General features: G+C 37.3%; 1 protein-coding gene across 2 annotated transcripts; it reads right to left on the bottom strand.

Moving 5' to 3' along the window:
• Window positions 1-6,511: 6,511 nt before the first annotated feature.
• LOC111901675 (pentatricopeptide repeat-containing protein At5g04810, chloroplastic) lies at window positions 6,512-11,788 on the bottom strand. Of its 2 annotated transcripts, XM_052767949.1 has the most exons (11): window positions 11,700-11,788; window positions 10,616-11,622; window positions 10,408-10,535; window positions 10,188-10,328; window positions 9,943-10,029; window positions 9,699-9,852; window positions 9,562-9,621; window positions 7,922-8,350; window positions 7,554-7,849; window positions 7,343-7,472; window positions 6,512-7,243 (listed from the first exon to the last, which is right to left on the bottom strand). In XM_052767949.1, exons 2-11 carry the CDS (start codon window positions 11,537-11,539, stop codon window positions 6,731-6,733), a joined length of 2,862 nt encoding a protein of 953 aa, XP_052623909.1. In that variant the 5' UTR covers window positions 11,540-11,622; window positions 11,700-11,788; the 3' UTR covers window positions 6,512-6,730. The 2 variants fall into 2 exon arrangements, with proteins under 2 accessions (XP_052623909.1, XP_023753329.1); XM_023897561.3 differs by having other exon boundaries at window positions 7,081-7,248; window positions 10,616-11,757.
• Window positions 11,789-26,260: the final 14,472 nt, after the last annotated feature.

Genomic DNA, 26,260 nt, shown 5'->3' with positions numbered 1-26,260 from the left:
TTTTGCAAAAAAATAAAGTTTTGGTTTTAAGCTTTTACGAGTGGATTGAACTTAGTTGGTGCATAGTAGGAATTAAAACCGTGATTCCACAGTTGACAAAATCATAAATTAAATGGAGAAATGGTAGTTATCCAAGACAAGCTACATGTAAGTGATGTTGTAATAATATATCTATTATAATTAAAAACTTTGATACTTATGCTTTTGAAGAAGGTATATTTATTCGTAGTTGATTTTTCATTGAAATTTTCTTGTAATTAGTTAAATTTTTTGGCTCATCAAAGGAGATTATTATTTTGTTGTTTCTTATATAGAACTGTATAGTCGTCTTTAATTTTCTTTGAGTGCCTTCAAACGATAGTGAAACACTAATGGTTTTTTTTTCTTTATTATCTAATTCAGGGAATTGGAAACCCCATATACATGAACCTACATAAGATGCTACCTAATTTTGAATTGCCCAACCCTTTATCAGATGGTGCAACAAGGTCCCTTTGTTTCACCATATCACTCCCAAGTGCTCTAACCCCCCCCCCCCCCTTTATATGATCCGTTCCTTTGGCACTTGATCATTTCCTTTGTTAGATGATCCATTCCCATCTCAGATGATTTATTCCTTTGTCACATGCTCCATTAACCCCAAGTGCTCCATTGTGATCTAAATGCTCTATGTTGGACAAGACTTCATACCTTAATAATCTCCCACTTGAAGGCTTGAACAACTTCATCTGACATTCAAATTTCACCATTCTTCAAAGTACACCCTCTCTCTCTCTCTCTCTCTCTATATATATATATATATATATATATATATATATATATATATATATGTAAAGCCGTTCTCTTCAAACTTCTGAAAGGCCAGTTGAAGCCATGCAAAGCTTCAACTTCTCAGTGGTAACCACCTTGGTGAACATATTAGCTGGATTCTTCATTCCAAGGATTTTCTTTAAGTTTAGAGTTCCTTCATTTCTTAACTCTCAAATGAAATGGTACCTCATTTGAATGTGTTTCGTTCTGCTGCGAAACACCGGATTCTTTTTTAACTGATCTATACTTTGTTTTTCAAAATGTAGTACATAATCCTCTTGCTGTATTTCTAGTTCTGACAAGAAAATCTCCAACCATATGATCTCTTTGGCAGCTTCTACAAGTTCCATGTATTCTGCTTCTGTGGTTAAAAGTGGAACAATCGTTTGTAACCTTGACATCTAGCGGATTGTTTTACCTCCAATTGTGAACACATAACTTATTGTGCTCTTTCTTGAATATGCACATCCACCTAAGTCTGCATCATCAAACCCTTCTAAAACTACCCCTTTTCTTCTGAAACATAAGAAACACTCAAATTTTCCTTTTAAGTAGTGCAGTAACCATTTCACTCCTTCCCAATGTTGTCTTCCTGGATTTGACATGAACCTACTCACAACTCCCACTGTATGAGCAATGTCTGGGCTGGTGAAAACCATTACATACATTAAACTACCAACTGCAGATATGTATGGAACTTTAGTCATGTATTCTCTGTCTTCTTTTGTTTTCAGGGATTGCTTTTGGTAAGTCTCAACTGACTCCCCAATGGTGTACTTCTGGCTTTCGCATCTTCCATGTTGAACTTTTCTAAAACTTTCTTGATGTGTTTGGGTTATGAAAGTTTTAGTGTACCGGTAATTCTGTCCTTGGCTATGCTCTTACTCAATATTTGTTTAGCAGCCCCTAACTCCTTCGTCTCGAACTCACTGGCTAACTACTTCTTTAGCTTATTGATCTCTTGCATGTCGGATCCAACAATCCAAATGTGATCAATATATAACAAGATGATGATATAAGCAGGCTTGAATTTCTTCAAATAACAGCAGTATCCATCTCACATTTGTTGTACCTGTTCCTCTGCCTTAAGCTATCGAACTTGAAGTTCTACTGCTTTGGAGCTTGCTTTTAAACCATACAAACTTTTCTTTAGTTTTCACACCAAATTTTCCTTGCCAACTATGGGCAAACCTTCTAGTTGTGCCATGTAGATGTCTTCTTCAAGGCCGCCATGGAGAAAAGTTGTTTTCACATCTAGTTGCTATAGATGGAGATCTTTCGAGGCATCAATTCCAAAAACTATTCAGATTGTTGTCATATTCACAACTGGAGAAAAGATCTCATTGTAATCAACCTCCCTCTTATGTTGGATACCCTTGACTACCAATCTTTCCTTATATATCTTGGTGCCATCAATATCATCCTTAACTCGAAACACCGACTTGTATTGTAGTGCTTTCTTCCCTGCTAAGAGCTTGACCAAGGACCAAGTGTGATTCTTGCCAAGTGAGCTTAATTCTTCTTTTATATCCTTCTTCCGTTGTATGGATTCTTTCATCCTCAAGGCTTCTGGATAAGACTCATGTTTTCCATTCTCTGTCAACAACAAGAAGTTTGTTGAAGGAGAATACCTGACTGGAGTCCTTTGTACTCTAGTGGATCTACGGACGGTAGAAGTTTCGGTTTCTACACCTTTCTTCTCTAAACTACTATCATCCATGTTCCCACTCTCTCCGGTTTCATCAGAACTCCCACTGCTTCTTGAACTTTCACCTTTCTCTAGAGTATTGATAGGTTTTATAATGTCATCTTTTGAAGTTTCTTCTAACTCAACTTGTTCTTCCTTTTCTAGTTATTTGTTACTGCTTGAGCCCTTAGCAAGTTCATCCTTGTATAGCACATTCTTGTTGAATACCACATCCCGACTTCTGATAACCTTTTTGTGCTCGTTATCCTAGAAGTGGTATCCCATTTCTTCCAACCCATAGCCTATAAAGGTGCACCTTTTGACTTTGCCTCTACCTTGTCTCTCTCATAGTCATTAAAGAAGACTTTAATGTGCTTGAATGAAACCTCACGACCTTGTCATTCTTTCTCTGGAATTTTGAATAATATGGGAACTGAGGTCCTCTATTGATTTAGTATGCAGCTATATTGACCGCATTTTCCCAAAACATCTTGGGTAAACATGCATGCAGTCTCATGCTCTTCGCCCTTTCATTCAATGTTTTGTTCATCCTCTCAACTACTCCATTCTACTGAGGTGTTTCTGGAACGGTATTCTGCATCCTAATTCCATGTTCAACATAGAAATCAAGGAATTCTTTGCTACTGTGTTCGCCCCCATTATCGGATCTGAAACACTTGATTTTCAAGTTAGTTTCATTTTCCACCATCGCTTTCCGTTTATTGAAAGCACTGAAAACTTCAAATTTTTGCTTCAAGAAATAGACCTAAACTTTCTTTGTGCAGTCATCGATGAAAGTAACATAATACTGGGATCCTCCCACTGAAGCAACTGAAGTGGGACCATAAACATCTGAATGAATAAGCTCGAATTTCTATGTCTTGGGTGGATGTCCTATCTTCACGAAAGTAACTTTCTTATATTTACCAAGAATACATAGCTCATGGACATCTAATCTCACGTTCTTTAGATCTAGAAATCTTCCTTCGAAGGCAAGCATATTCATTCTTTTTTCACTCATATTTCCAAGTCTTCGGTGCCATAGAGTGGATGCTCCAACTTTTTCAACAACATGTGCCTCTTCATCAGAAACTTCCATCATGTAAAGTGTACCCCGCTTTTGACCTCTGGCAACCACCAAGTTTCCCTTTGTCGCCTTCCACCGATGATCACCAAAAGTGACATGGTGACCTTCTTCATCAAGTTGCCCCACTTATTTCACCATTCTTTTCAAGTCTGGAATGAACTTGACATTCATCATAGTCCACTTCGTACCCAAAGTAGTCTTGAGGACCACATCCCCAACACTTGCAATATCAAGGCTCTTGTTGTCTGCTAGTCTGACCTTCCCTTGGTATTGCCTGGAATTCTACATTACTAGCATGGAATGACGCACCAAAATCTATGATCTAGGACCCAACTGAGTTTTCAATTGCATAGATAATAGCATCTCCTTTAGAGTCTAATGCAATATTCATCTCATTCTTTCCTTTGTCTACAAGAGGCTTCAGACATTGATTCTTAAAATGCCTCTTTTCTTTGCAGTTCCAACACGTGATGTCCTTCCTATTTTTTGATACACCTCTCTTCCTCGACTTTGATCTTCCTCTACCCGCACTCCCTCTGTTGGACTTTCTTCCTCTTTCCTCAATACTAAGAAGACTATCAGAGGATTGTCCAACACTTCATATGCACACATCCTCACTACGGATTAAGTCACGTATGCCTTCGAATGTCAGCTTGGCACCTCCAGCTGAGCTACTGACTGTTGTCACTGTTCCTGACCAACTTTCGGGTAATGATAAAAATAGTAGCAATGCTTTGACTTCATCTTCAAATTTAATCTCAACCAATGTTAACCTTGAAATGATTGAATTAAATGCGTTGACATGATCAATCACAGAGCCACCTTCCTTCATCTTCAAATTTACTGTGACATTCCCATTTTTACAGCCAGAAAAGACCGATTTTGTTTATGTTTTGTTTGAAAATCAGAGTAATATTTTAAATAAAAGTGTTGCGGAATTTGTTCCCAATATAAAATATGATAAAGATTTATCAAAGCATTTCCGAAGAAATGTATTTCTTTAAAAACCTCGGGATGTCATATTCGATACATATCAAAAGCATAAATAGTACAATATAAGCCTTACAACATTTATTCATATCTACAGGCCTATAATTCGTAATCCCTCATCCAAACATCACATCTATGCTCGAGTGTCACTGCCTTTAATACAAGAAACTAAGTGGATCAGGCTTGGGAGCCTGGTGAGAACATAGGCTTTTCAACCCACAATAAATAAGTTTATTATTATCATCAACCAAACAAACCCGATTACTCGTTCCTGTTATCCTCACTTTACGTCCCTAAAACATCTAATACAAGGGACCCAGTCTAAGGATTTTCATCGGGGCGACAACACTGCTTCGGGTGTTCCTCAGCAATTTATGTCAAATAATGCAACCATGTGGGGGATGGAGTACTACTGGCGAACACTAAGTTCAAATAAACACCTACAGGTTGCGAGTCTGCTAGCGTTCCACTGGACTGTCTATAATAGGTCGTCGTCGTTATTTATACTCAGCTAGATAACTGAATCATCTTAAACAACGAAGCCTCTCATCATTTTATTTCATCACACACCAACTATTACATCTACCCATGTTTTACCCAACACATTTTGTAGATATAAAATACATATACAGTTTAAATCATTTAAAACATGTATAAAAACGTTCATTCAGCATAGACAATAACAAGTATTCAGATAATATGCACACATAGCACGTAATTCATATAAAATACTTCATATCTATGTGTAAGATGAAAGTAACTATGCACTCACTTGTTAATACAGGCGTCAGCCTCCGTTATCTCGTGGTAAGTAGGGTATGAGTATCAGTCTGTTTTCCTTCAACCACTTATCCTCTCTCTACTAGAACGACGCACTTATCTGTAGCAACACTTGTAAAGTACAGTAAACTGTAATTTTTATTACTTAAAATTGAACTGTGTGTGGTAAATGGTAATGTTACAGATATTGTGAATTGATTTGCGACCCTCCGATCCTAATATCATATTTCAACATTCGATTTTGGTATTTATTAACTAACCAAAATTTCAAAATCAAATGTCAAAAAAACCATTTAATACGTGGGATAAATTTGGCTTAAAAAATTATATGACTGTGGTGTGACTCCTAAAATTTGAAGTATGAAAAGATTTCAAATTAGAGAAGAGATAACAAGAATACTTAATTATATTCATAAACTAATAAAAAACAGTTTAACTAAACTTTTATTATGTTTTAATTTGTTTTTTATTTAAAAATATATAAATAAAAATATATTCGTGATTGTAATATACTATTATTACTTTATTATTCAATATAAAATCAAAAAGCATGTTATTACCTCATGGGATAAAAATCGTCCTTTTAATTATTAATTTATTACAACACATCTGATTCAAATGGAAGGGATATGTCACAATTGTAAACTCCTTTACATTTGGCTATGCAGGAAAAGGTTTCTCGCCTTGTATACTCCTTGTGTGAATCGAACTTTTAACTCAAATTATTCAATAAATATCCAATAGTTCTAGCCTACGTACCTTGTAAACTCCTAGTTAAAATTCTCAATCTAATCATTTTGACATAAGAAACACAAAAAACACTCCAAGGTTCTCTGCTAGTTAATGATTAATGTATGCAGTTTAACAAATTTACTAGGGTTCTCTGCTAGTTAATGATTAATGTATCCAGTTTAAAAAATTTACCAACTGCACCTCAAACTAATGGAGAACATGTACAACTCTCATCCTTTCTAATAAATGAAGGTTTTTTTTGCCAGTTGTCAAATTATTAAGATTTTTGACACTTGTAATTTTATTCGGAGTTTTAGAATTATTATTTTCTACTTGTCATTTTTAGAAATTTTCATTTTTTTAAAATAAAATTTCATATAAGAAAAGAAAATCATTCTATTAATTTGATAATAAAGTCTAATAAATACTCTAAAGAATATTTGATTTCTTTTATAAATGTTCCAAAATATTACATTATATTATGTACAAATATTATTTTATAAAATACTTAATGTTTAAATATTGATATTAAATTTTTATTTTTAATAAAACCCGTGTAATACACAGGTCTCACACCTAGTAGCATAAAATACAAATCACTAAATCATTATTCCATCAAAAACATTCACCACATATACATACACTCAATCAAAATCTCCATCAGAATCATTATCATTATCATGATCATGATAAACCAATCCATCATCATCATCATCATTATCATCATCACCATCACTAACCTCCACCCCATAAATTTCATCAAGCATATTCTGAGAGTTCCAATCAGGCGGGAACGTCTTCTGAAGTGCTTCAGTGATATCACCGCCACCTCTTTCAATCTTCCTTAAACAGCGGGCCCAGTGGACAGCTGTCCCCATATCAACCGTTAAACCCGATTCCACCATTTCAGCACAAATGTGTTGAACTCCCGAGTAAATATAGTCTTCAGCTACTGAAGCTCTTGATAACAATGATGTCATTAAACAATGGTAGACAGCTCCATCAGGTTTTAATCCAGCAGATTTCATATCCTCAAAACATTTTAAAGCTTTTTCAGGAACTGAAGCCCGGGCCCACCCATGGATTAGGGTTGTGTACGTTTTCAAATTAGGGTTTAATCCTGCTGCCTCCATTTCCTTCATTGTTTTCCCTGCTCTCTGCACTCATAATTCATAATCAATCAATAGATTAGCCACAAAAATAATAATTAGTAAATAATAAAAGTAAAAAAGGGTAAATTGGGAAAAAGACAATACAAGCATATCTCCAGCTTTACAACAAGCATTGATGAAAGATGTGTAAGTCCGGATATCAGGTTGAACCCCTTCTTGCTTCATTTGTTGCATTAAATCAGCTGCTTCCCAAACATCGCCTCTTCTAGCCCATCTAAAAAGACAAAAACAAGATTAGTACTTTTACTAATATTATAAAATTACTATAATCTTATTATAATTTAAAAAATCGTACCCATCTATAAGTATGTTGTAAACAAAAGTATTTCTTGGGATTTTTCGGGAATGCATTTCTTTAGTAACTGCTAAAGCACTTTGCATCCTTCCAGCTTTACAACAAGCTTTAAGTAAAGCCTCATATGTGAACACATCAACATCCAATCCTTCATTTTTAAGTATAGAGAAATACTCAAATGCTTTTCCAGTGTCACCTAATGATGCATATCCATGCATGATTGTTGTATATGTATGTTCATTAGGTGTAATCCCAGCCACCAACATTTCATCTAATATTTTTACAGCCCTTTCCATCTGTAAAAATTAAAAAAAAAAATCCATCAACTTTTTCACAAGTTAAAAATATATAAAAATAGACATACATACCAGGCGTTTTTCAACAAGACCAAGGATCAGGGCATTGTAAGTGTGGACAGTTGGAATGCAGCCACTCATTCTCATCATATCAAAGACTTGAATAGCTTTTATGGCTTCTCCTGCTCTTGCATAGCCATGGATGATTGGCATAAATGTGCGTGAAGTTGGTTTGTGTCTTACTTTTTGCATCTCTGAAACTGTAGTAATTGCACGATCCATGTTTCCCATGCCACAAAATGCTGTGATGATGTTGTTGTAAAGCACAACATCTGGCTTTAATCCGTCTTTTATAACATCTTCAAATATTGCAAATGCGTTAGCCCAGTCTTTTAGCTTTATGAATCCGTTAATCAACATTGAATATGTCTTCATGTTATGCTTTATCCCGTTCCATTTCATTGTTTCACTCACCTCCAACGCTTTTGAAACTTTTCCCATCTACAAAAATTCATCATATGACACCGTATCAGTGTAAGCAGATACCACCAATAAAGCAAAAAGCATATACTACCAATAAAGTAGGAAGCAGATACATTCAATAAAGCAGAAAGCATATACTACCAATAAAGCAAAAAGCAGATACCAGCAATAAAGCAGAAAGCAAGTACTACCAATAAAGCAAAAAGCAGATACTAGCAATAAAGCAGAAAGCAGATACATTCAATAAAGCAGGAAGCAAGTACTACCAATAAAGCAAAAAGCAGATACCAACAATAAAGCACAGAAAGCATATACTACCAATAAAGTAGGAAGCAGATACATTCAATAAAGCAGGAAGCAAGTACTACCAATAAAGCAAAAAGCAGATACCAACAATAAAGCAGAAAGCATATACTACCAATAAAGTAGGAAGCAGATACATTCAATAAAGCAGGAAGCAAGTACTACCAATAAAGCAAAAAGCAGATACCAACAATAAAGCAGAAAGCATATACTACCAATAAAGTAGGAAGCAGATACATTCAATAAAGCAGGAAGCAAGTACTACCAATAAAGCAAAAAGCAGATACCAACAATAAAGCAGAAAGCATATACTACCAATAAAGTAGGAAGCAGATACATTCAATAAAGCAGGAAGCAAGTACTACCAATAAAGCAAAAAGCAGATACCAACAATAAAGCAGAAAGCATATACTACCAATAAAGTAGGAAGCAGATACATTCAATAAAGCAGGAAGCAAGTACTACCAATAAAGCAGAAAGCAGATACCAGCAATAAAGCAGAAAGCAGATACCAAATATAAAGCAGAAAGCAAATACTAGCAATAAAGCAGAGAGCGGATATTCGCAATAAAGCAAGCAGGTACTACCAATAAAGTAGAAAGCAAATACCAGCAATAAAGTGTAAAGTAGAAAGCATATGCTAGCAATAAAGCAGGAAGCAAATGATAGCAATAAAGCAGGAAGCAGATACAAGTTATAAAGCAGGTACTAGCAATAAAGCAGGAAGCAGATACTAGTAATAAAGTAGAAAGCAGATAGTAGCAATAAAGCAGGAGGCAGATACTAGCAATACAAGCTAAAAGTAAGATGTTAAAAACTAAGCAACCAATAGAAAGTGAAAAGGAGGTTAGAAATTCCTAAAAAGACAAAAAAAAAAGTATATGAAAAAGATAAGCATGGTACTACAGATAATGATTTGAAGTTACCTTGGTGTAAAGATTAATAAGACATCCGTATGTGACTTCGTTTGGGGTAAAGCCACATTCCTACAAAGGGTTTTCAAGGTTAGTGTAGTAAAAGAGATAAATACAAATCTTGCCTAAAAAAAAAGAAAAAAAGTAACCTTGAGTCGCTTATAGACAATGAGACATTTATCTTCATTTTTAATCATTGTATAACCATCCATCATTGTGTGGTAAATATCCATTGTAGCATCAATGCCCTCTTCTTCCATCTCCCTAACCAAGGCTTCAGCACCCTCCATGTTGAAGGCTTGGCTGTGTGTGTGTGTGTGTGTGTGTTTTTCAGAGTGTTACAAAATATATTTTTTTCAAATTTAAAATATATAATTAGAAAGGAATACTCACCAATGTGCATAAATTATGTTTCCATATATAATTGCATTCAAAGTGGTAAGCTTGTCTTTGGCTTCCTTGAACCACTTATCTGCAGCACTTCCAAAATAAAAAATTGAATATTTAAGCAACTATTGAGTATTGACCATTTAATAGATACATACTTACACATATATCATATATGTATATGAATTATGTATGTGTATCAGTGTATCTGTGTGTGTGTGTGTGAGAGAGAAGGAGAGAGATTTACTTACTTTATATCACCAACTCTAGCAAATCCTCCTATAAGAACACTGTAAGTCACCAAAGTCAATTCAATCCCCTCGTCTTTCATTTTCCTTACACAAAAAAGAGCCTCCTCCATATCTCTACCTACTGCATAAGCGTGAATTAGGCTGCATAAAATAAGTTAATTTAATGCAGGAAAATGAAAAAAGAGGATAAATTTGAACTCAATATAGCAATATCCCTTACGTGGTAAATACATGTGAATTTGGCTCAATTCCTCTACCCCTCATGCTCTCAAACATCTCTCTTGCTCGATGCATGTCACCTTTCTTTGCATAATACTTAATCATCAATCCAAACTCTGTCCTGGAAGGCTATAATAGTCAACTTTTAGAAAAAAGAATCAATTTATTTATATAATAGAGTAAAGAAAGAATGTTCAGGTTCTAGATACCTTTTTGATCCTTTCAAAAGCTTCAACAATAGCTTGCCAATTTTTTGGTTGAGTTCCTAGCACTTTTTTGAGCTCTTTTCTTGAAACATGTCTCTCTTCTTCCCATTTTGACTTGTAATCTACAGTGTCATCCCCTTCAATCCACCTAGCCCTATCTGCAGATTTCTCCTTCATTCGCCTCCCATCATCAAGTTTTACAGTTAACACCCTCCCATGAAACTCCATACCATCAAACTCAACTGCTTTCATTGCTGAATTTTCAGCTGTTGTGCCTCCATATATTACAAACCCAAACCCCATGTTTCTTTCAGTATCGTTGTATCGCTTTATTGATATCACTTTCTTTATTGGCCCAAATTGTCTGAACAATTCTTCAAGCTCGTTCTTTGTTATCCACCATGGAAGATTCCCCACAAAGATTTTTCCCTTATCACTGTACTCAATTCGTGTGGGTCCCGAATCACCGTTATTCTCCATTTCATCCAAATCAGTTTTGTATGCAGAAGAATCTGGCAGTGGTTGTGGTGGAGCTGGTGGAGGCGGAGGTGGAGGTGGAGGTGGGGGAGAGAGTTTGCTGGTTAACCAGAGCTTCTCTGTTAGGGTTTGTGAGTTGTTATTATTACCAATTGGGTTTCTTTTAAGTGTTTGAAGGGGATTGGTGATGTGGGTTTTGGGTTTTGGAGGGTGGGGATTCGTGGTGATGGGTTTGAAGGGTGGTTTGTTGTTGGTGGGGCGGCGGAGGGATGAGGAGGTGGAGGTGGAGGTGGAGGTGGAGGTGGAGGTGGAGGTGGTGGTGGGGTTTTCAGAGTCATGGGAGCAAGCGGTGATGGAGTAGAAAGGGAGAGTGGAGGAAAGGGAGTAAGGCTTACCAGAGAAAGTAGAGCAGCAGTATGTGGTGGAGGAAGCAAGGGAAAAGTTATTCATGATGATGGAAATTGGAGATTGTATTCAGTCAGTTCAATTGGTAGATATATGTAATCGACTCCTACCTAAAGATTCTCCAGCAACTAAAATTGATCAATTAAAATAAACATATCACAAGAAGGATTCGGGAGATATAATGATATATAAAGCAAGTTCATACCATAAAGAACAAAACAAACACCCAAAAACTGATACTCTTCAAAGAGAAGATACATTACGTGATCCTTAACTTTTATGGGTTTTTACTTGCATATCATACAACTTTACCAATCACAACCTATTATTTTCACAGCCATATAAGTTATGTTGTTATTGTCCAAATGTTCATCCAATTAACAAACTAAAATCAACAAAAGAGATATATGTTTTAAATTGTTTTTTATTTAAAAAATTGTATTGTATCTATACTAATAAATAAAACCCATTTTCTGCCACATATCATGTCCTCATTGATTTGGACACATGGCATTTTAATAGATTTTTAGAATTTATTTATTTCCATATGTAATTTTCTGATTTGTTCACATATCATAACTTATTTCGGTTATAATATTGAGAGAAATAAATGTTTCCTTGAAAAAGAATTGATATATTTATAATGTAATAAATGTCATAATTAATGAGAGCTCTAAAATTGATATTGATATTAAATTTAATGTTTAAATATTGATATTAAATTTTTATTATAAACCCGTTTATTACACGGGTCTTACACCTAGTAAATAATATATTCAAGATTATAATATACTATTGTTAACTTATTATTCAATATAAATCAAAAAGCATGCTATTACCTCTTGGGATTAAAATTGTCCTTTTAATTTAATTATATTGCTGCATACAACCGTTGCTAAATGGTGACAAAGTTTGATATAAATGACAATTGTTTTAAGTTAAATTTCTATGAGTAGGATACGAGGGAACTAAACATATAATTCTCATAGTTGGGAAGTTAGGTTGTATTTAGTGTCACAGCTATCTGATAAGCTAACTTATTTTTCGAGCTTTTTAAAATTGTCAAGTTTGACAATTAAAAAAATAGGTTATAAGTTAGCTTTTTAAAAAACTACTTAGGTTATGTTTTACGTAGCTGAAAAGCTAGTTGATAGATGAAAAACTATTTAGGCTATGTTTGTTTTTTAACGTCTGCAGGCTTAAAAAACAAACCAAACCATAATCTGATTTCTGATTACCAAAGCTTTAAAATTCTAATTTCTAATTTCTTAACTCATTACCAATGAAAAAAAATTCTGATGTTTGATATCTTAAGTCACTAACAGCAATGATAATCTAATTTTTAACATAAACAAACAATTAGCTAGCTTTAAACAAACATCAAACATCCCAAGCATAATTTGATTTTGAAAAAGAAAAAAAATTGATCTTGAAAACATCATGGAATACTCAGATTAAGCATAGACAAACATGAAAAAAAATCATCTACCAAAAATCCAATCACACAAATCAGATTTAAATAAAAAAAAAAAATAAAAAAAAAAAAAAAACCCTAATATTCTAGAAATTAGAAATCAAATGCGTTTCTTCAAAAATCAGAGAACAATTGATTTCAAATCAAATGGGGAAAAAGAGATGGAAAGTGTTACCTGAAAGGAAAAGGAGAAGGAGAAGGAAAATCGGTCAAACAGAAGGAAGATGTCGTGTGTTGAAGGGGAGCATTTGTGTCCGTCGATGGTTGTGAAGGTGGGAGCTTCTGGTCGGTGCGGTGGTCGGTGCGTCCGGTGGACGGTGATTCTGGTGGTCGGTCACAAGGAGGACGACGTACGGTGGATAACAACCGGTGGAGGAACGATTGATGATGAGGAGAGGTATGGAGGCGCTAAGAGAAAATAGTTACGTGATTTTTTTGTTAGGATTAAATGAGATGTTTTTTAAGGTTTGGATAATACATAGCTTCCAACAGTGCTCGTGCATTTCATAATCTCGTTAAGTAGACAAAGATTCAAGGGATAATGACTTGAAAGGGTAACGAACTTTTGATTTTGTTCACATTTAGTCACTAAACTTTTTTTCGTTATCTATTTGCCATTGAACTATTGAAATTGTTCACATTTTACCCTTATGACCGGTTGTTACCGGTCATAAGGGTAAAATGTGAACAGTTTCAATAGTTTAGTGACAAATAGATAACGAAAAAAAGTGTAGTGACTAAATGTGAACAAAATCGAAAGTTCGTTTCCCTCTAAAAAGTTCAATGACTAAATGTGAACAAACTTCCTATTGTATTATGTTTTAGCAAATTATTTATTTTTGTTTAAATGTAGCAACATTTGTTGATGAAGAAATCTATGAAATAAAAAAACAAAATGTAACATCCGGATTTCTAGGTATCATAATTTAAGTATTTTTTTTAGTTAAGAAGAGAGACTCGACGAGTTGACGCCTCAACTCGTCGAGTAAGGTTGCGACTGATGACTCGGATTAATGAATGGACTCGACGAGTCGGTGAGGCGACTCGACGAGTCCGCACTGTTGGTAGAAACCCTAAATCTTTGGGCCCGAGCCATATTTAAAGGCACTTATGGCCTTCAATTGCGACTACCTTTCCCATAAGTGAGAAACCCTAGCGAGCTTGAGTGTGTAGAGTGAGAGGAAGAGCTATCTTGAGCTTTTTGGTGTGATTTTGCAAGAAAGTGTAACACCCGGATTCCCAGGTATATTAATTATTCCTTTTATTTTTGGAGGTTGAGAGGGGACTCGGCGAGTTGCTGTTTAGACTCGCCGAGTATGGTCGCGGATTCGCATCCGAGTTCACAGCTGGACTCGACGAGTTCACATCCGAGTTCACAGCTGGACTCGGCGAGTCGCGGATTCGCATTCGAAAAATAAGTTAGTTTATCAGCTAACTATTGTGCACCAAACACGGCCTAAGTACTTTTTTAAATAGCTAGCTTATAAGCTACTTTTTGACTTGTCAAACATGACAACTTAAAAAAAAAACTCAAAAAATAAGCTAGCTCATCAGTTAGCTGTGACGCTCCAAACACAGCCTAGACTAGCTTTTTAGATGCTTTTTAAAAACATTCAAATATACCCTTGATTAATTATAGAAACATATTCTTTTAAATGTCTTTTTATGTCCATTTATATGTTTCTGCTAGCTTTTCAGCTAGTTTTACCAAACGCCATTTTTTATCAACTATCTTTTCAGCTACTAGCTAGTTTTTTATTTAACAGCTAGCTTTTCAACTATCAGCTAACTGTTTAACTAATAGCTAGCTTTTCAACTAGTATGTCAAACACAACCTTAGTTTTTTTTCCTATATTCAATGAGTATAAACAAGATTTGTGTAGTTAGAAAGCGAGTAGAAACAATAGCCTTATTCATTCATTTATATTTGTGAATGTTCATTTACTAATTTTCATTTATGTTACTTTGTTTATAGAACAAATTACCAAAATTGTCCATGTGGTTTGCCAAAATGTTGCGTTTGGTCCCTATTTTTTCTTTTGCACTTGAATCATCCCTAGGTTTTGATTTTGTCAAGATAAGATCTTTATACCTCAAATGACTTGCAAAGGAGTGATGATTTTGGATCTCTAAGCTTCACACTAAGCAATGAACCTTCAACCTTCTTCTATCCCTTCAAATTGAGCAAGTAAGCACCAACTTCTCTTCTCAAGAGCTCAAAGACACAAAATGATGGCTAAGTGTCGTAATTTAGGGTTTAGGAGATATAACGGCTGGTAAAGAGGCCAGTCCTAAGGACTTAAGGAGCTTATATAGGATGCAACACCCTAAAATTAAGGTTTCATTAAACCTTCATACGCCCAATGTATGAGGCTCGACTCCGCGATCAGACTTCCTCCTTAGATATTTTAAATAAAAATGGCTAAAAGAAAACATGTAACGCCCCGATTCTCAGGTATTGTCTAAATATGAGTTATTGGGTTAAGCCCTACTCGACGAGTTGGTTGATCTACTCGTCGAGTAGCAACGGGAAGGATCGCGGGTTAAGTAACCTACTTGGCGAGTACATATTGGGACTCGACGAGTAGGAGCTGGCAGCGGAAACCCTAAATCTCGGGGTTGTGCACCCTATTTAAGGGAACACAAACCTCTTTTAGCTTCTTTGCAGTCTCTTAACAAACCCTAATATGTGTGTGTGTGTGCCCATTGTGTGTTTGAAGCCTTGGAAGAGGATTTTGGTGAAAAGAGCTTGGGAAGCAAGTAGTTTGAAGCAAGGAGCTTGGGGAAAATCCGGATCTACTACAGTTGTCATCTCTTGGGAAGGTATCAAGTTGTTATCCTCCTTTATATTTCGTTCTAGACCTCCTTGGTTGGAGATCAGGGTTCTTGGTTGGGTTATAAAGTCATTTCATGGAGTATGAGCCAAGATCTAAAGTTGTAACTTCAGATCTGAACTCTCTATGGATTGAATGACCATAAAGTTCTTAACTTTAGCAAGTTTGAGCCCCTCCCTAAGTGTAAAACCCCATTTCAAGCATAGTTTGGGCTTTTTGAGTCATTGGAGCCTTGCATGCACGTAAAGTATGCAACTTTACGTGATAAGCAGACCTAAGGAAGTTGGATCTACAATTTGGGGTCTTGCCATGGCTTAAAAGTTGTTTGCATGATAAATGATTGAAGGGACTCGGCAAGTTGCAAAGCCGACTCGGCGAGTCACATGAAGTCATGCATTAGACTCGACGAGTTGGACGAACGACTCAGCGAGTCCGATGAAGATTGCCATAAGACTCGACGGGTTAAAGAACAACTCGGCGAGTCGGATGAGTTTTAACCAGGACACGTTTGCATGTATTTCCGTCGAGTTACGAGGAGGGAACTCGACGGGTGGCCTTAACGTTTGATCGAGATTCGAAGTAACTCGACGAGTTACCCCGATGACTCGGCGAGTTGAGGTCAGCATGGACTGTTGACCTTGACTAAGGACTTTGACCTTAATCAAGGTTAGCTATTCTGTGAGGACGGAGACTTATGAGCATGTCATATTATGGTAATAGGTGGTGGAGTCTTTCACAAGTGATCGGAGAGCTTTGATTATTTACCAAGCTGACATCTACGAGGTGAGTTATCCTCACTATACTAAGGGGTCTAAGGCACCAAGGCCGACCCCTTTGAATATGTTATCCTAGTAATGTTAAATGTTGAGCATGAGTTAGTGTTGCATGCTAGTGGTTATGCAGTTAGGTAGACTTGTAGGACTACATGTGATGTTATATGATTATTGCATGCTCAGTAGTTATGTTATATGTTATGTGGGTTGGGTTGAGGTTGTACCGCTCTATGCGGTAGCCAACAAACCCTAGAGTATTCCAAATATAAGCTGAGGGCCCGGTAGGCATTCCAGACTCATATTGAGGACTCGGGAGTATTCCAGATATGAGCTGAGGGCCCGGTAGGCATTCCAGACTGATACTGAGGACTCAGGAGCATTCCAGATACGAGTTGAGGGCCCGGTAGGCATTCCAGACTCATACTGAGGGCTCGATGGCATCCCAGATACGAGCTGAGGGCCCGATAGGCATTCCAAACTCGTACTGAGGGCCCAGGGGTAGTCCAGCTTGTAAAGTTGTAGACCCAGTATATGTTGTTCTGTTTTATTGATATGATAGGCTAATGTTGATATTGCTATGTGGACTATATGTGTATCGGTATTTTAGGGGTAATTCACTAAGCTTTCGACCTTACAGTTTCAGCTTATTGTTTCAGGTACATCAGAGGATCGCGGCAAGGCGAAGGCGTGATCGTACAGCTCCTCTTATTATGTTTATGTTTCTGGGAAAAACTCTGATAATCAATATTTTGAAAACAAAGTTGTAATGTTTTGATGAACTTGATATGTTTAAAAAGTTTAAATTGGTTTGAAATTTTGGATGTTACAAGTTGGTATCAGAGCCTTGGTTTGAGTGAATTGGAGGAACATTCGTGTGAATCTAGTCTCAAACCAAGGAAAGGTTTTCAAAAATGTTTTAAGAAATTGGTTTTCAAAATAAATAAAGGAGGATTCAAGGTGTACGATCAGTCGGAGCCAGTAAGTAAACCCCAAAATACCATATAGTTGTTTGATTATATGATATGTTAGAACAGCATGCTAGTACTAGGCTAGGGATCTTCAGGAATTGCATGATAGAATTGCCTGATTACGTGGTGCCTGCTAGCCTAGGGTTTACCTTATATGAAATTAACATCATTACCATAGTGATTTACTGTATGCATCACGGTTATACATAATTACGATCTTATAGCCTGAGAATGTTTGATTTAGCCTTATGTTATGTTCTTGTTTAATTGGGAGCTTAGGGTAGAATTGAATATTCGAAAGTTTATCGGGTTTAGCATTATGTATGGCTAGCATACACTAGTGCTGCAGGGTTGGTGGAAGTTTCGTGAGAGGGTAGGTTGTTTGGATGAGTCCTCCAACTTCGAGGCATCTAGCATTCCTTTAGGAATAAGGCTTGAGTGCTCGATATGATTATATGTATTGTTAGGGCGTTGTGGTGATACTTGGAACAAATATAGGTATGTGTGGAAGGTAGTATGGGCCCATACTACTGAAAGCACAGGACCCATACGCGTGACAAGGAAGTCACAACTCATAGGGTTTTGTTGGGGGTTAGTACCCAGTCATTGTATGAGTTATCTGATACCTTGTGTTGTTTTTCAGAGTGGTGATGACCAGGCGCTTTGTGACTGGATCCGGGTCGGGATTAGGATCGAGATCAGGAGAGGGCGGACAGGGGGAGCTGACAGCACCCAAGACGATCGGCCAAATGAGGCCAGATGAGATGGATGACAGGATCCGAGCAAACCTGCATGAAGAGGTTGCTGCGTTGCTCCGGGGCAAGTTGCCAGAAATGTTCAGGTCGATTAAGACCACCATGGTGGAGTATTTCGATGAGCGTTACGCAACCCTCGCAGAGACAGCCGCCGCAGCAGCTGCATCAACTGTATCTATGGCAGGGGGATGAGTAGGTAGGGGTTTTCAGTACCGGGACTTCAACAACATGAAGCCCCCTACTTTTGATGGGACATAGGATTCCTTCAAGGCTATGAGATAGATTTAAGATATGGAGGGGTGTTTCTTCACATGCTCGTGTCCTACTGACCAAAAGGTCAGGTGTGCTCTAAACCTGCTTAGGTCCGGAGCCAAGGACTGGTGGAGACTTGCGACGCGGACTTACACTGATGATCAGAGAGCTGTTGTTACTTGGGAGCAGTTCAGGGACATGTTTCGCGCTCGTTACATTCTGAGGGTTGAGCGGGAACGTTTGGCACAGGAGTTTCTGAGTTTGAGGCAGGATGGAGAGTCGGTGACGGAGATCACCCTTATGTTCACTGAGCGGGCGATGTTCTACCCAGAGTTTGCTTCCGAGCAATCTCAGATGACCCGTTATCTGAGTATGCTCAAGACTGATATCCGGCAGTTTGTAGCTACCCAGCGATGTGATACTCTTATGGAGTTGCAGGAGGCCGCCAGATGGCGGGAGTTGGAGATTGAGCTGCAGCTAAGGGAGCAGCGGTCGGCCCCGGTACTGTCACAGCTAGCGCCGAAGCGGCCCAAGACCATCGATGCTAGGACCGGGGGTCAACAGGGTCACACTTGTGGGAAGTCTGGCAAGGGAAATTCTGGTGTATGTCGGGCTGGTAGTGGGTGCCACAAGTGTGGAAAGGAGGGGCATTATGCGAAGGATTTTCGCCAGGCTGCCCCAGTCCAGGGTATGAGGTTATGTTATCACTGCAACCAGGTCAGCCACATGAGGGCCAACTGTCCACTACTTGCCGCCAAGCCGGTGCAGGCTGCAGCATCGGCTACTTTGAGGATCACAGATGGGAGACCAGTCAGGACAGAGCCTCCAAAGGCTCAGGGCCGTGCTTTCCAGCTTATGGCGGAGGACGCCAGAGCAACACCAAATGTGGTTGCTGGTATGTTTCTATCCTCATCTTGTTTTATTTATATGTTATATGGTTATTTGTTGTACCTGTGATTAGGTATGTTTTTGGTGAACTCTTTGCCCGCTTTGGTCTTACTTGACTCGGGGGCGATTCGGTCCTTCGTGTCTCGGTCTTTTAGTAGGGAGTTCAGTACGCCTGTGGGCGAGTTGGAGTGTCCGTTACGATTATCTATCGCCAACGAACACGGGGTTTCTGCTTCTTCAGTTTATCGAGGATGTGACTTGGAGATTTTCGGGGTGTCTTTTCCGATAGACTTAATTCCGATTCCCATGGGGGAGGTGTGCGTGATTGTGGGCATGGATTGGCTCAGTAAGTTCGGTGCTATGATTGATTGCGAGGGCCAGCGGGTGGTAGTTCGAACCCCAAGTGGAGGAGAACTGATTATATATGGTGAGGGCACCAGAGTAGGCTCAGGTTTTTGTTCAGCTGCCAGGGCTCGGTAATACATTCAACATGGGTGTACGAGTTATCTAGCGTACGTGGTAAATACGTGAGTCAGGGACCAGAATTCGGTCTCCGATGTACCAGTGGTCGGGGAGTTCGTAGATGTGTTTCCGGAGGAGTTGCCAGGGATACCTCCGGAGAGGTAGGTCGAGTTCAGGATCGACCTGGTGCCAGGTGCGGCCCCTATCGCTAAGGCGTTGTACCGACTGGCGCCGCCTGAGATGCAGGAGCTATCATCGCAGCTACAGGAACTGTTAGGCAAGCAGTTCATTTGACCTAGCAGTTCTCCATGGGGAGCGTTTGAGACCCTCTGTCAGCATCTGTGTGAGGCGCCAGTCCTAACACTCCCGGAAGGAGTTGAGGATTTTGTGGTGTTCTGTGATGCATCCATCATAGGGTTAGGGGCGGTCCTGATGCAGAGAGGACGAGTGATAGCTACGCATCGCGGTAGCTAAAACCGCGTGAGACACGATACCCTACGCACGATTTGGAGCTGGGGACGGTAATAAAAGAAATAACATTTTTGGTGGCGTCTTAAATATTTATTTTTTGGTGTATGTAAACAAATGTAATGATAAAACATTAAACATATTAATAATAATCATAATAAAAGAAATAACATGTGAGTATAGATTATTTTTTGTGATGGATTAAATATTTATTTGTCGGTGTATATAAAAAATATTAAAGATAAAATATTAAACATGTTAGCGATGATAACTTATGCCGATAACTTAAATACATTTATGTCTCAAAAAGTCAACGATGGTCGTGATAATATTTATAAACGGTGATTATAAGTACACATTTATCACTCTAAACGAAAAACACATAATTATAAGTATTTTGTGGTCACTGTTTTATTCTTGTGAGTGACGAAATGTACACAATATTCACGGTATAATATTAAACATGTCAACAAACGTTATCAATAATCATAATAAAAGAAATAACACATGAGCATATATTATTTTGGTGACAGCTTATATTTTTTGTAACATCCGGATTCCCAGGTATAATATTTTATTCTTTTATTTTTGGAAGTTATGAGGAGACTCGACGAGTTGGTATTTAAACTCGCCGAGTATGGTCGCGGATTCGTATCCGAGTTCACATCCGGACTCGGCGAGTCCACGCTGTTTAATGAAACCTTAATTTCCTGGGTTTGGGACCTATTTAAAGGCCCTTTAGGCCGTCATTTGCGACTACTAAACCCCAGAGAGAAACCCTAAGAGATCTAGAGCGTTTGCGAGGAAGGAGAGACCATTCTTGATCCTTTTGTTGGTGTATTTGCAAGAAGGAGGTGACCAAGGCAAGAGGAGGCTGAAGGGGGTGCGATTTTGGTGACTTCTAAGTTTATAGAGATCATATTGAGGTATTTGCTCGGACCTTCTTCAGTTTTGGTGTTAATTCTTAGTGTTAGGGTTTTCTAACCCTTTTAGAGGTTGGATAAGTGGAGCATTTGGTCCCTTCTCGAGTCTATGTTTTGGATCTGGACCCAAAGAGGTCTAGAGACCTTAACCCTTGGAGCTTTATGAGTTATTTTAGGAGCCATGAGCTTGGGATGTCATTTTTGGGGCTAAATCACCAAGTTAGGCCATGTAGATGTTATTTAAGTGTCAAGGTCTGAACTTTACGTGATTATCATGCTTGGGAAGGCCAGATCTACGAATGTAAGGAACAGATCTGACCTCAGGAGGCCTATGGAGTTTGTGCATGGCATGAACTCGCCGAGTCTGAAGAACAGACTCGTCGAGTAGGATGAGGGTTTCCCGTAAATCACTTGGTGAGTAGACTTGCCGAGTTGGGGAATAACTCGGTGAGTCAGGGAGAGTTAGGGGGACTGGAGTTCAAGGCGGAACTCGCCGAGTTGAGTCGGGGTGGCCCTCGCGATTCATGCCAGGTGTGACTCGTTGAGTCAGGGGAAGTACTCGACGTGCCAAGAGAAGGACTAAGAGAGTCAGTGGACACGTGTAGACTCGCCAAGTCGCCCAAGTGCACTCGATGAGTCGGGTCAAAGTTTGACCATTGACTTTTGTTGACTTTTAGGGTTGAGTATAGTTGTATTTATGAGAGTATTTACTTTGGGTGATTAGGCGGAGGCTAGATCACATTTCTACCGAGTTAGAGACTTACCGAGACACCTGAGGTGAGTCTTCTCACTATACGTTACCTAGAGTGGTATTATGTGATGACCAAAGGGTCTTATGTGTTATGTATGAGATTATGTGCTATGTGATATATGTATGTGGTATGATGATATAGACCGGACCTGAGGGTCCAACGAGCTATGACCGGACCAGAGGGTCCAACGAGCTACGGGATTGGAGGGTCCCGCTGAGACACATCGACTAGAGGGTCATATATTAGCCTCGAGTGGTGTATGTGTTGTATGCGGCATCTTGGGGAACTCACTAAGCATTTATGCTTAATGTTGTTGTGTTATGTGTTTCAGGTACTAGCGAGGGCCGTAGGAAGGCGCCGGCGTGATTCGTACACACGAGAGAGAGAGAGTTTGATTTTATGATCTTGGGATATGCTATGTTTCAAAAACTAATATTGGAAATATTGAAGAATGCTTTTATATGAATTTGGTTGTTGAAAAATGAAAATTTTGTTTTGAAATTTACGTTGTTACATTTTTGTTTGTCGGAATATGTAAACAATAGTTATGATAAACTAATTAAACATGTTAGTAAATATAAATTATTCTGACAACTTATTTATATTTGCGTCTCCCAAAGTCAAAAAATGGTGGCGATAATATTTATAATAAATGATTATATGTAAACATTTATCACTTTATATGAAAAAACACATCACTATATGTGTATTATTAATGACGATATAAATACATGCCCAAAACTCTCTACCATATAATGATGAGTTTGACTTATAATAATGAGTTTTCATGGGTTATACTCACCACAATGAAACCACAACATAATTTAACATCAATGACACGACCTTTCCTTACACATTAAAGGAAAAAACCGACATAAAATACCTATAATAACAGATTTTTTGCATGTTCAAAACCTAGTTTTGTACTCATGTTTAAACACCATGGGTATAATGGAGGTTGTGAGATGGTAGTGGGTTGTTTGAGCGATGATGATGTCAATTTTTACATTAATATCACGAAGTTCTTATTATCACCCTTCCTAATCAATTGAACAAGTGAAAACAAATAACTCACAAAAATAAAGGAGACTGTTGATTAGGTCTGTTGCATTTGTTTATGGAGGAGTCAAATTTACGTTTGACAAAATCCCACTTTGATTTTGATTATGTTAAAACTAATCAACAAGGGATCCAAAGAATAAGATTCAGGACCCAATTGGGGAACTCTCGCTTGAGGAGGCGCTAGCGGTGGGGAAGCCTCGTCGGCAGAGTCGTCGGTTGGAAGACACATGTGATGAGGATGATAGAGGTGTTGATTGAGGAAAAAAAGGCGTTAATGTATGAGGGCATATGAGTACTTGGAAGCTACATGGTAATGGGTTTGAAAGAGGGAGGCAAATGTGGCATAAGGTTATAGAGAAGCAACCGGAAAACCTGTTAAATGGTCAATATCGAAACAAACTAGAAATGTGGTGTAAAACATTATAAAAATTAAAAATTTTACCAACTAAATTATAACAAAAAATAACAATTTCAAAATCAAATTTTCGTAAAAATCTTAGTTTCTTGTGCCATTTACTCTTATTTAAAGATAGATTATGGATATCATTTTTTTTATTTAGGAGCTACACTAAATAATCATTGTTCTTGCAATATATTATATAAGATTAAACATTTTTCCGACATATATAAAGTGACAAGTAATTAAACCATTAAAATATTGTTGATGCTATGTACCTGTGTTTTGAAATAGTCATGTCCGTTTCTTTGGTGTTGTGTTGTAATAAGTCATTATCAATTTATTTTAAAATTAATTAAGTCATATTCTAAGAATAATGAGACAATTTGTTTCGTTGTTGTTGTGAAGTATTATATTTTTGAATTATCTTCTTAAACACGTCTGGTCTCTAGTGTAAGATTAACATGTTTTTGCTATGTCACAAGTAATTACTTATTTGTCTTCAAGTGGTTCTATAATGCGTTGTGTCTTTACTTATTTATTTTCTATTTCAGTATGTTACTATTTATCGCCTTTACTTATTTATTTTCTATTTCAGTATGTTACTATTTATCGCCCAAGTTTGAAGTGGTATTTGAATATAGCTATGTACACTCTTGTAATGAACGTTTTAATCTTCGTATATTCTGAGTACCAAATTTACTCTTATCTCGTGGATGTATATTATTAAGTTAAAAAAAAATAACGTTTATCCAGTAGCTTCTTTCAAATAATGGATCTTTGATAGCTTGAACATTAACATTATTACTATATCAGTAAGAAAATACTCAGTAAATCACGGTTGTGGTAAGGACTTAACTTAGTTATGCTATTATTTGTTATTAGTAATGCTTGAAAAGGAGCCATATTCCTACGGCCAAGTCAGTCAAAAACGCTATTTTTCGACAGATTTCTGATAAAAAAATTTACACTATCCGTCAATTTTCCGAAAGAATTTTTCATCGGTAATTCCCAACGCATTCCGGAAAAAGCACAGTTTGACTATTTATGTGTAATTAAAGTTTGACTGTTTCAAATAGAATATTGACAACCGAATTTAGTGACATACTCTACCTATGGATTTTTTTTTGTTTTGCCAATTTTTTGACCGATGTATACCTTATTGACAGTTTTTTCCATCTGTAAAAATACTCTTAAAAAAAACAAAAATACGAAATAAAGTAGCAACATTTTTTTTTACAAAATTGCTAAACATTTTGGGACAACAATCAAATCCTGGTTTACAACTGCACATACACACACATATACATGCAACCACACATATATACCCCTACACATACATACATAAATACATACATTTTTGCATAAACATACACGTACATACACCCTTATATACATACATATACATATACATATACATAAAAACACATGTACAAACATATACACATACTTACACACACACACACACACACACACATATATATATATATATATATATATATATATATATATATACTTTTTGCATATGCACATACATATATACATATAGATATATACATATACCACCACATATACATAACAAACAACAACATGCATAAAGAGTCGTTAGCATGACTGTGCTGGATTAGTGTCTAAGCCCATAACTATATTTGATATGTACTTGACCCGATTGTGCATGATCCTTTTGGGTTGCATTCACCAAAGCAATTAGGCAGGGTAATTTAAGGAGATAGAGGATATTATGATTTATTAATATATTATAAGATTAATATATTAAAGGAGAAATCATATTATTTAATTAATATTAGTCATAAATTAATTAGGAATTAATTTGGTGACTAAAAGAGATTAATTAAATATAGGGGGGGCTTAAACTATCAAATGTGTGATAGTTGATTATTGGGCTGGGATATCTTAAAGGAACAAGGGGTGAACGAAATTATGATGGGAGCCCATCATATTTTCGTCCATAGGCTCTATTCTAGAAGGTTCCATGGGTTGCTTAGAGTTTTAGTTATCCATTAGGGTTTTGGCTGAAACCCTAGTAACTCACAGTATAAATAGAACCCCATGCATCCAATTTTCGGCCACTTGTACTCTTGAAACCCTAGAGCCGAAAATTGTAATCCTTTCCCTTCTCTCATATTGCCTTCGTGCTTGTTGGTGTTTGTAAGCCTTTAGAGGGGTTACACTTGTGACTCTAAGCTCAATAGATAAGAAGATTCAAGCTTTCTTCAAGAGGTAATTGTCTAGATCTCATTAGTTACATTAGATTTGTAATATGTATGCTAGATCTAGGGTTAGAAATCTTGGATGAATTGCATGTACAATAGAGAAACCTAGATCCAAGTATTAGGGTTTGCATGTGCACATAGGAAAGTTCTTGTGTGTAAAACCCATCAGACTGGACCATCTCACCGGGCCTTCAGCCTATCTGGACCACTCTCCGGGCCTGCGTCCTAAATGGTCTGCCTCACAAGCCTTCATTCTATCCAGACCGCCCTGGCTATCTTGGCCTTCAGCACAAAGCAGGGCCGTCTCTACCCGATATATAATCACATATCAACATATACCATAACAATCAATAGCCAACACATATAGGTGGTCATACATATCTAACAGATCACTAAAACACAACAACATGCTATATACCAGGATACAGATCTAAAAGATACTCAAAATAACAACATCCTATATACCAAGATATAGATCTAACAAATCACTACAATATAACAGATTGCTATATACCAAGATATAG

The sequence above is a fragment of the Lactuca sativa genome, chromosome 9 (assembly GCF_002870075.4).
Source record: "Lactuca sativa cultivar Salinas chromosome 9, Lsat_Salinas_v11, whole genome shotgun sequence".
NCBI lineage: Eukaryota > Viridiplantae > Streptophyta > Magnoliopsida > Asterales > Asteraceae > Lactuca > Lactuca sativa.
This window is presented reverse-complemented; position numbering and strand designations above follow the sequence as displayed.

What these genes read in the sequence shown, in the direction of transcription:
- LOC111901675 (XM_052767949.1), bottom strand. Translation starts at nt 11,539, where the DNA reads ATGAATAACTTTTCCCTTGCTTCCTCCACCACATACTGCTGCTCTACT. An exon ending in AATTCACATGTATTTACCAC is followed by an intron (nt 10,329 to 10,407) that starts GTAAGGGATATT and finishes TATTTTATGCAG; the next exon opens with CCTAATTCACGCTTATGCAG. An exon ending in TTGTCTATAAGCGACTCAAG is followed by an intron (nt 9,622 to 9,698) that starts GTTACTTTTTTT and finishes AACCCTTTGTAG; the next exon opens with GAATGTGGCTTTACCCCAAA.